The 12,024-nt window shown below is 37.5% G+C and overlaps 1 protein-coding gene across 2 annotated transcripts in view; it reads right to left on the bottom strand.

Annotated features, from left to right (window-relative positions):
• Nucleotides 1–12,024, bottom strand: part of LOC123318709 — a 50,493-nt gene that overhangs the window by 14,340 nt on the left and 24,129 nt on the right. For both annotated transcript variants that reach the window (XM_044905409.1, XM_044905410.1), the window contains exon 3: nucleotides 424–735. In XM_044905409.1, the coding sequence (XP_044761344.1) occupies nucleotides 424–735 (312 nt within the window). The remainder of the gene's footprint in view (nucleotides 1–423; nucleotides 736–12,024) is intronic.

Genomic DNA, 12,024 nt, shown 5'->3' with positions numbered 1-12,024 from the left:
GAGGAGGAAGTAGGAACTACCCAGTTTATGGTTTGGTAAGGAGGTAAGCTTAAGGTCTATACGACATCTAAATCTCGTCTTCCAGCTCCAGTCCTGTGAGGAAGCCCGTGAGAAGGTGTAAGTTATTCTTATTCAGATCCAAATACTTCTTGGATCTCTCTTGGTTTTAAAATTCCAGAGGAACTTATTGGAATGATCCACTCCTAGAAGATTACTCCAGAGTCTTTTGGTTTTGGTTTCTCCAGACACTATTTCTATATGTGTATTAATTTATCTATACCACAAAACAGTTCTGGGTCAGTTGTCAACTTGGGAGAAGTATTCGCGTTTCTATAATCGGTATTTCGCCAAAAATAAAAAAAAAACGTTGTTCGGCCAATGCTTATTTACATCATAATCGAAGTTTTACAATAGAACACTCACACTTTGAAAAGGACGTCTCCGGACAGCATGTTCATGGCGATGGAGAACTTCAACATGCTGTTGTCCTGCCGATGTCTGGCGTCGTAGCCAACCAGCAGCGCCTTCTTGTAGGTGATGCCGGCGCCTGCGTACTCGGCGAGGTTCAGATCGACGAAGCCTAGCTTATTGAAGGATCTTCCCCCTTTGCTCTCCTTCCGTATGGAAATGCGCAAGACGCAACGCTCAAGTACGCCGGTAGAGGCGTTCGCCAACATCTTGCAGGGGAACGAGAACTTGGCGCCCCAGCTGACCTTGTGGTCCTTGACTTCTTCTCTGAAAAGAAAAAAGATTCGTTAGCGGATCACATGAACACCTTATGTGAGATAATTTTTATGGATTTTCAACAGCCTGTATCTTTTAAACCGAGAAGATTCGAAAAAAAAATGGTAAAGAAAAAAAGTGTTTCTTTTGACCCAAAAAATCTACTGTTAGTCAAAGACTAACCCTTTATGTAGAAGCCAAAGACTCGCTCTGAATAGCGCTTGGCTACCAGTCATCCATAACACGAATGTAAAAACAATGTGGAGTGAGGGAATTGACCAATGAAAGCACGGTACATAATCGTGTTACCACAGGATTGAGATATAAATACCTGACAACATTACATCAGTTAGGGCTGATAAGTATTAACCTAATGAGGGATACTATAGCTCCTACAGCAAGGACTTCAAAATACAACTAATTCTGTTTGCTTGAAATTATAAAGGTATATGATCCTTAATTTCAACAAAATATTCTGCAGATTGAAACTATACTCACACGAACTTATATTCCCCCCTAAAGCCTAGTGTAAATACAAATATGTGTTCGGGATAAGCCAACAAATATTTGAGCAAAACGTTCTCGAGTACGGACAATATTGACAGATTCTATCGATGAGGCCTGATAGTGTTCCCGAATTCATTAAGTGCCGACATTAAAGCCTCGCTAACATTCACGAGCAACTAGCAACTATTCCGCATAACAGACGTTAATATCACATTATGCATATACCTCTGTGACGGTAATTGATGTGACTAAAAAATTTTATTATTAGTGGAACTTGCAATTTACTCATGAATAATATAATATATCTAAATATTTCAGGAATTGAATTAATATGGCTACTCCCTATCTTTAAATAGATGGCTCCTTCTATATTCGGCGATAGGTGGCGTATCCATCTGTATAGTCTGCAATAGATCTTCCCCAATTCCTATTATATCGGCGACGCAACAAACAAAGCCTCCATATTTACAGATCAGCTTTATGATTTTCTCAGCCACGACCTGTTCAGGCATGAAACACACTTATACTATAAGAAGGCGTGTTCTTCTATATGGCAGGAACTCGGAACTCAACATCTTTGCCATTCAAGATTCTCAAGAAGGTGTAACTATGAATTTAGAATTAGAAGGTATGAAATAAAAATTTAACCGCCAGATTCCAGGAAACTCTTTATATTGGAAATATTCCAGGTGTGCTAACCCTGTATCTAGCACGGTGTGCTGTATAAATGGCAATTCTAATGATTTTCCTCCAGTTTGTCTCTCCTCTATTCCCCCTAATGGACTATTGTCCGTCTCAGAATGCCCATTCAATGGGTAGGATCTCTAACAAACATAAGCCTTTCGAAGCAGCAAATCCGCATTGAAAGAGATTGCCATATCTCCCAATACTTTCTTTCGTTTTCTACTCTCGGAATGGAACGCCTTTTCATCTGTCCATAATCGCGAATCTCCATCTTTGAACTATTGAATTTTGTGAAGTATACGGATGGATGTACCTACGCTACGGATGTTCCACTTCACGGACGCGATGTTGCATAACGGCCGAATTTTTGGCCCCATTTAGGGGGAACTAGGTACTTGATATTCAGCGAGCAACTCGTCTGGTAGCACTTTTCGTTCTATTCAAAATTAGGCGAACGACGATGTAAGCGTGGATTTCCTCGATGTAGAACCGCAAAAAGGTCACTAAAAACATTCTTTGCAATTTTGCTCAAATATAGATAATTTTCAGATAGGGGGCAGAAAATGGTCTGAAACCAATGGGTTGAACTCGATGATGAAAAAAATGGTCCTCATGAGAGCCATTAGTCTTATTTAAAAAAAATACAAGATAATCTATTCTTGTAGGTGTTCGGAAAGACTTTGTACATGGAAGTTACGGTCCTTCATCTCTCTTCCTTAAGTTCAAGAGGGAATTAAACCACGTGGCTTTTCAAATGCGGTTGAAGGAAACTTTTTCCGATTCCCTAACACAAAACAGAGACGGAAAATAAAGTAACTAGGTGATGTTGCCCGAAAGTGCAAATTTTCACTGATTGAAGAATTTCAGTTTCCAAGGTTCGTTCTGCTGGCTTTACTGTTCATTTTTTTTTTATTATTTTTGGTGGAAAATTCTTGAAATGGATGAGGTATGGGTGTAAAGTCTAAAAATTTCTTTTTCCGGAAATATATGTTAAATAATTTTCTTTTTCGTTTCCAATGTAATATGGTTGGCTTTGCCCAATGGATTACATTTTTCATGAAATATCCTTGAACACCACATAGCAATAGAAGGTCTGTAGCGGGTGAAAAATGTCGTTTGAATTTGAATGTTGGGTAATTCCCTCTTAAAACAGTCTGTGTTGTAAGAGAAAAATTCTGTAATGACTTATCAATGATAAGTTAATTTGTTGTTGGCAACACCACTAGTAAAGTATACAGGAAAGAACTTAGTTATAATGTGGTTGATAACACAGATGAGTGTTTTATTTTGATTATTTTACACCTGTTTATATTGTTTCTTGGTGCGCCTCCAATGTATGATATGTTTCTCGGCATTGATCTGTCATATTTTCTTCTATTCTGTGTTCGTGTGTATCCACCTGCTTATTTTTGATTTGTATGTTTCTGTCGATCATATTATGACATCTACATAGTTTGTTTATGCTCACACTTATATTTTTATTTATTGACGAAATTTTTTGAAAATGTAAGATAAATTCATTCTATGGGAATAATTATTTTCTGATATCTTTCTTCCGTTGCAGTTGTCTTGTTACTAGCTCTTGAGTATGGCGAGTAATACTAGTCGAAACTAATCGGGCAGAAATTATTTGCAGTAGAAAAAGGATTAAATTATTGAATTCGATTTCATTGAAACAGTGATGGACGCCGAAGGGTTCAGAGTCTGGTCTGCAATGTCACATCTATTACACCGCTTAACTGACCCATCGCATACATTACAACAGCTCGCTGAGCTCGCGAATACGGACATCTGGCAAAACATTCCTCAAACTTTCATTGCGAACCTCATCGGCACAATGTCGGAAAGGCAAAGAGCTATTTTGTCGCTACAAAGCAGTCTTGCTTACTATTGCCTTCCAGGCAAGTTAACGTATGTAGTGACCAAACCTAATATACAAAATTGAGGCGTAATATTTATTCTTATTATTAATTTCTAGAAATAGAGACCCATAAACGCCATCTGTAAGCGATTAGAAGCAATAAAGTAATGAATAGGTCAGCCAGCCGATACATATTGAAGAAAACCAAAGATATTAATATCTTTGAGGAAAACATATCGGGAAAACGCACTGCCGCTGAATCAGCTGATAGGACATCACAAAATAGGGCCAGGTTCGTCACGACCTAGCGTATACGTCCGAAAAACGGACACCCTACATTCTAAATAAACTTTAATGAGCTATTTCTGGACCGCCGATTCAACTTCCAAACAAACGATCCCATAAATACCAAAGTCGCGGCGTTGTCCTGATTTTTCGATCGACACACAGAAAAATCCGCATTCCCGTCATCTCCCAGGCGTGACGTAAACGTCAATTTGGTGTTGCAATTTGTTCGTTTGGTCCACTGACGCGATTTTCCAAGCGGGCGCTCGGTTTTGATGAAACGGCAGCATTTTAACGTTTCCAACCGTTTTAATTTCGAATTGTCGGCGGATTTCGTTATTACAGTTGATTTTCCACTTCATAAGTCACAATAGCTCGAGTGGGGATGAGCCCAAGCCATCTACAGAGTCCAGCAGAGTTGATTGGCGAGCTTCGAAGGGCTCTGGTGGGGGCAGGTAGGTGCGGCAGGGCTCTTTATGTTCCTTAGGGTCTGTAGTTTTTAAACGGCGCCATAATTTGGACCGGAATGCATCGGGGTTTTGCTGTTCTCACGTTTTACAGAAATAACCCTTAATAAAGGCGTTTCGGCGACATCTCGACATTCCTGTCAACGTTTCTACCCCCTGAGCAAACAATATCAAAACTTAGGCTCTTCAACTTGAGGACAATGGCATGGAGAACCGAAAGAATAACCGAAAATGTGCAAGCTGTTGGAGTAGGATGGGGCTACAGCTCAAATTAGCTGTTTAGAGACAGATGTTTCCGGGGCGACTGAGTGAGGACATGGGGTGGCCAGCGCACTCACCTAATTTGGGCATCTGCGACTTCTTACCTTAAAAAGAAGGTCTTCAAACATCGTCCACACGCCCTGCCACAACTCAAGCAACGAATAACCGAAAAAGAGTAGGCGCGAAAGGGCTCTTTGTGTTCCTTAGGGTCCGTAGTTTTCAGTCAGCATCAGAATGAGTCGGGGCGTTGCCGTACGTGCATTTCACGAAAATAATTATTCTGTGTTCGCAACCCAGCGGGCATTTTGACGTCATTACGACATTCCTGTCCCCTCTGCAAACAAAATCGAAACTTGGGCTCCCCAACTTGAGAAAACAGGAAGTACACGAAGGAGACGAGGACGCGCTCACCCGATCTGCAACTTCTTGCTTTAGAGCTACCTTAAATATAAGGTTTTTAAACGTCCACACTAAAGTTAGGGCGGTACATCTAGATTTTCTTCGGTGGATTTCATGTTTATCCGTATGTTTTCCTTCATGTTGAAAATGAGATTTTATGTAGGGTGGAAACACAACCACCCCTCCCCTCAGAATTATCTCTCCCCAAGATAAAATCCTGGCTACGCTAATGAAAAACTGTTCCTTGTATTTTATTAGACTCCAAGTTGAGCGAGAAATCAAGTTTCCACATTTTTACGCAATGCCGTTTACCACTCGAAGGTTCCCTGTACAATTTAGTGGCCGACATTGACACAGAAACTCGAGTTATCTATATAGATTACAATTGTAATTGAATTTCCGGCTGATATCAAGTGGTTGACAATCGGAAAGCCTGTAACTGATGTTGCGTCTATAAATATTCAGGAAAAATTGGATGAAAAATGCAAAAACTGAAAAGTCCAGCACAAAAACACAATTAAATGTATGTTTCAATTTTAATGTTCTTAAATTCCACTTTTTTAGCAGGTGAAATGAAAAAATTAATGTAGGTGAATTACCACTCCCAAATTGTCAAATACCTACATCGCCACTTGAACAACCTGAGTAATTTCCTCGTTTAAAGTATGCATGAGCGACTACGCGAGGGAGGCTTAACGTTTTGCGAAATTAAGGATCCTTTTCCCGTTTCACGTTACTCTTACGGGTATAAGTGTGAAGTGAAAAGTGTCTGTCCGCAGTTTAGCATGATGTATTTGGTCGTTCTACACTTTGTTCCGAAACGACTGTAAAGGTAAGCGCACAAACATCGGCATCGGACGGACGGCATGGAAGGAACGGCATGGCAGCGGCGGAATTTTTATGAAGGTATCGCACATATAACATCGGAATCGCCGGACTCCGGAGGAATAGATTAGTTGCGAATATGTCTTCAAGCTGTGAGGAACTACCGTTTGTTCTGGAGGAAGAAGAGTTTCAAAAGCGAAGGAATCGTAGACGAATGTGGATACATGACATATGTAAAAAAGGAAGGATTTTGGAGAATATATTCATTTATTTCCGCACTTGATGAAGGACGAAAAAAAAAATGGTTGCTATAATTTCTGTCACTTAAATTGTACAGGGTGGGCAAATTTCGATGTTTTAGCACTACAGCTTTTAAACCAGTGGAGATAGACAAAATCTGATTCCTCATTCTCGGTCTCTTTTTTTGAGAAACTAATAAGTGTTATAGTCCTTTTTGGCCACCTTCTTTTGTTTTCGAGTTATAAGCGAAAATTGAAAAAATGGCGATTTCGAAATAAATTTATATCTCCGCTAATACTGATGATAGAGCTCTGAAATTGAAACATTATACAGGCACTTCTTTAAGTAGAATCCAGTGGCGTGCTTGCTCTTTCAGCAGGATGTTTAATTACGGAGCTATGACCCAAAGTTATGTTTTTTTAAATGGAAACACTAGATTTCTGTGCAATTTTTTGAATGCTCAATTTTTACTGATTTCAAAAATATATAACGTCATATGGTTTGTATCAATAAAAATAATAAAAAATGGTCAAAAACCTTCTTTCTCAATATTTCTATGGTTTCAACTTTCGATGAGAATAGAAAAATGTAGCATCTTATCATTACCACAGTCTCCTTCTATTAGTCCTTTAATTTCTATGCTTCTTACTCAATTTCTCCAAAATTAAAATTTTGTGAAAATTGGTAAAAAGCATAGAAAGAATGACATTGCCGGAAGGAGACTAATCTTGTTTTAGGAAGCTCTATTTTTCTGTTCTCGTCAAAAGTTGAAACCATAGAAATATTGGGAAAACAAAGGTTTTTGACAATTTTCTATTTTTTATATTGATACAAATTATATGATGTTATATATTTTTGAAATCAGTAAGAATTAAGCTTTCAGAAAATTGCACAGAAATCTGATGTTCCCATTTAAAAAAACAAAACTTTGGGTAATAGCTTCATAATTAAAAATCCTGCTAAAAAGGCAAGCACGCCACTGGATTCTACTTGAAAAAGTGCCTGTATAATGTTTCAATTCCAGAGCTTTATCATCAGTATTAGCGGAGATATAAATTAATTTCGAAATCGCCATTTTTCCAATTTTCGCTTATAACTCGAAAACAAAAGAAGGTGGAAAAAAATGACTACTACTCTTGTTAGTTTCTCAGAAAAAGAGACCGAGAATGGGGTATCAGATTTTGTCTATCTCTACTGGTTTAAAAGCTGTAGTGCTAAAACATCGAAATTTGCCCACCCTGTACAATTCATTATAATTTTGTACGCGCAGTATTAAGTTCTCCTGAAAACTCATGCTTCTTCCGTGAATTCGTATTTCTTATGACTACCCGTACAAGCCGCTGCATGTAGTGACTTGTAAAATGACGCAGATGCCGCGGCAATCTCCGATTGGTATCGCACATATGTCGGGATCGGCCGGCATATCACGCATCGGTCGGAATTTAATTCTCGTTCCTCAATTCCGTCGGATGCGATGCGATGCGATGCCTGCCGTCCGCACATATGTGCGTTGCTCCATTCAGTTCCATTGAAAGTAATTTATTCCGATCCATACCGTCCGTCCGATGCCGTTGTATGTGCGCTTACCTTAACTCTTATGTAAAATGGGTGCTTTCGAGCGAACTGGGTTGGAAGCCGGTGAATATAAATTTTTACGTTCGAAGTCATATTCATCTGCACCAAATTCAGAATAGTGCTGATATGGTCGAATTTTTATACCGCCGGAGCTAGAACCAATGATATCAGGTGGAGTGCTTTCATCGTATTCTCATTTAATTGTGTAATTAATATACACATTCGAACTACATGTTGTTTGAACTACATGTTGTTTGAACTACCTAGCATATATAACACTGGATTATCAGAACTACCTGTTGCTAGAACTACCGCTATTATATTGAATCAGATTGTCATTCTTGCACATAACATGTACAGAGGCGTATATTTGAATATTACATACACATAAAATATGTTCGTCGTGTTACTAACAGCTTAATTGAAAAAATCAAGCAACTAATTATTTTGTAAATCAATGATATTTTTGTGGTCCGTGTGTGAGATATATATTATCAATTTTTTTTATCATAAAACGGTTAGTATTTCTCAGAGGGTAAATTTCTTTTATTGCACATGTCCGGTCTGCACTGTCACATCAATTACACCGCTGACCTGACCCACCGTAGACGTCACAACAGCTCGCGAAGCTCTGACTGACAACTGAAAAAACGTTCCTTGAACTTTCATTGACAACCTTATGGGCACAATGCCGAATGGAGTAAGAGTACTATGAAGACTAGAAGACCTTGATGTTAAACCTTGATTTCAAGGTTTTTTGCAACGGAAGGAACCTTTTTTAAGCCTGCAGACTGCACCAGGTAGAATCTTCATTTCGTTAATCTTTACTATGTCGCCGCTTTAAAGCAGGTCTTGTTTACTGTTGCCAGTTTAGGTTGACCAGGACCATGTAATGTAGACACTTAATACATCAGTACACATACAATATCGTTTATTTCATTTATACAGGGCGTCCCAGGGTTAATGGAACCAAATTTGGACATAGATTCAGAACTTCAAAATAAGACGAGAAAGGTTATACATAAACATGCTCTGATCCTTGGTAGAACAAATTTCTTCAGATATTGAATTAGCGTGGCCGATAAATGAGGAAGATACATAATCAACCTAGAAACTGAATCAAATGATTTTCACTAGGATGATTCACCTTCACCCACCTGAAGATGCTAATATGATAGCGAAACACGTGTGGTGGTTAACTAACTCCTCCTGAGGAAAATCAATAAAATCGTGTTATGCAGTTTATAGAGCGAGTTTCCGAGTAATATGAAGTAATACTCGAAATAACGTATCGAGTTTCCATTCTCAGTAGAACCGAGTAGGAGGCACCGGAAAGAGAAGAAAAACTCCCAGACAAGAGATCCCCGCATCAATTGTTTCTTTGTGACGATAACATGGTTAACGTTGATATCGGTTTTCCCGACAAGTTAATTAAACTTCCAAGGCCTTAATGAACGAACATCTGGGAGCCATATTTCGAGGAATCTCGGATTAATCTAATGACACCGCCATAATATATAGCGCCCTATATACAGCGGCATCGTTGCCACAAGAATTCGTCTGGGAAATGCAACAGGATCAGGTATTCATGGGACGGATTGTATTACCGGATAAAAAAAATGTGCGAACAATGCAACATGAGGAGAGTCCTTATACCCTGCTCCCAGAGAAACAATTTAGGAGAAATATGGATTTCGAAAAATAAATAAAAAACGTATATCTGGCAATTTATTCGAAATTCCTAAATAAGCATATGATGGCTAAAAGGGGTTACATTATTATAACGAGCCAAATAAACCACATTAAATATTGTATCAAGTTGGGAGTCTCGTTTGGATCTTTGGATAAACAGGAAATCCTTAATATCGTTCTCGTGGTGCGATCCAACAAAAATTCTAAAAATATGCCAAGTAACCGGAAGAATATCGCAGAGAACATATAATTCATATATTACAGAGTAATTTTTTCAATTTTCAAGATATTGTCTGTTATTATATCTATTGAAGTTCATTATTTGTTGAGGTATTGTTTACTTCAGACTCCGGACATGTAATTTTAGAATTTTTATGGGCCTTCCCCACAATTGTAAGCTTTTTGTTTATTTCACATTCCACTAGGTTTTGCGTTTTTATTTATAAATGTTCACCATTGTAGATATCGGTCGGTTTTCAAGAAATATTTCTGTTGGGGAGCCCAAGAGGGAAATTTGGGCTCGAGTAAATACTCGAGCCTGTTAGATTATAAGGGGAGATACCTTGGATTCTTCAGACAGAATACCTCTACCAAAAATTATAACTGTGCTGCCTAATTGAATATCAATATTTATGGGGGTGATTCCTGGGCCCATTTTCAGAAAAAAACTTCATATGAACATATGTCCTAAACGTCTTACCTTTTGAGATACAGGGTTGTAAAGTTTTCAAAAATAAATCAATTATTATCAATATCTACAATACCACAAATGAAATCTACGTATGTCTCTGCATGGTGATATTATCATATGTATGTATTAACGATATTGTTATGATCATGCAGAAAAACGGTTTTTATTTTTTTAAACGGAAACCGTGAATCGGATTGAAAAAAGTCAAGTGATCAACTTTGGTAAGAAATGATTGGGAATTTCAAAAATAGTTTTTATTTCAGGAAAAATCCGTGGTGTACCATCAATGTCTGCCAAAATAGGTAGGTCAAATTACGTACGAACGGCACTGGTGGAAATTAAAAAAAAACGAAATACATTAAAAAATGCCTCTTGATTCATAGTACATGTATGACAAATTTCATTGAAATTATTGAAGTGGGATTGTAGATATTGATAATAAATGATTTATTTTTGAAAACTTTAGCAACCTGCTCGCCAACCTGTATCTCAAAAGGTAAGACGTTTAGGACATAAGTTATAATGTTATATAAAGTTTTTTTCACCCTCATAAATATTGACATTCAATTAGGAAACAGCCTATATATTCTCTTAATCTGACAGTTCAAGAGTGACGAAAATGTGTGGTGGGCGCCAAACTTGCAAAAAAAATCATCACGTGTACATTCAGGAGCGCGGTGTTTTTTTTTATTTGGAAGCTAATGATTCAAGAATAACGGAAAAAATATAATCTTACAGTTTCAGCAAGCCGAAATAATAAAAATCGGCCGTAAAGGTCACAAAAATCAGTTTTTTATTAATTATCTCCTTCCCTCAGCTTCAAATTGTTTTCATATTCATAATAGAAGTTGGAGAGCACAACATTTTCTACAAATTAGGTTCGAAACAATTTTTTCTACGTTTGAACGTTTCTAAGTTATAAGTTAGATTGGGTTTTTTCTACATTGACCTTGGCCTTTCGCATGTGTGGCTAAGCTCCTCGCCCTTATCGCCCTCTAACTCGAAAACGGTTAAGAAAATGTAAAATTGCTTCGGACAAATGTTGTATAGAACTTTATTATCTACAAACCTCATAATTAATACAAAAACGATTAGAGACACAAGAAGGGAGATATTTAGAAAAAATATCACCGTTTAACTATGTATATCTGTCAACTTTTCGGTTTATAGGGATGACAATCGAAAAGTGTATCGTCAACACACATATTTTCAAATACCGGACTATAAAGAAAATAATAAATTTTTATGAAAAACATAGTAAAAAAAAAAGATGTCCGATCTTAATTCAATTAAAATTGAATGGGATTGATTGTTTTTATGTTATTAAAACAATCTGCTGAGCTTGCTCTAAAATATCACAAGTTGGGAGGTCGCCTATAATCATTACTTCTGTAATACTTAGTAGGCATCAGTTCAGCATTCACATCGTAAATTCTTCGCTGAAATACCTAGATGCCTAAAAATATAATCGTTGAAGCATAACGGTAATCTGCGCTAGTCAAAGCAACATGAACGCCTTCGATATTATTTCTTGCGAATTCCTATCAATAGAATTCACGGTATAATAAACATGGATATCGAAGTGATTGCATTGCTATTTCGGAAATGAAAATATTTGGGAATATTTCACTTTTGATAGGTGGACTCTGAACACTTCGATACATCCTTCATCTGAAAATAGATGTTATCCACGTATGACTGATGTTCTGGAGGAGTTACTACCATACGATTTCTTCTAGCTATTTGATATAAAACTGCTCATTTTGAACAAAGGTTTGAAAGCTCCCAATATTGCTAATTTTACTCATTTACCA

The sequence above is a fragment of the Coccinella septempunctata genome, chromosome 8, assembly GCF_907165205.1.
Source record: "Coccinella septempunctata chromosome 8, icCocSept1.1, whole genome shotgun sequence".
Taxonomy (NCBI): Eukaryota; Metazoa; Arthropoda; class Insecta; order Coleoptera; family Coccinellidae; genus Coccinella; species Coccinella septempunctata.
Note: the sequence above shows the minus strand (reverse complement) of the source record. Positions and strands in the feature narration are given on the sequence as shown.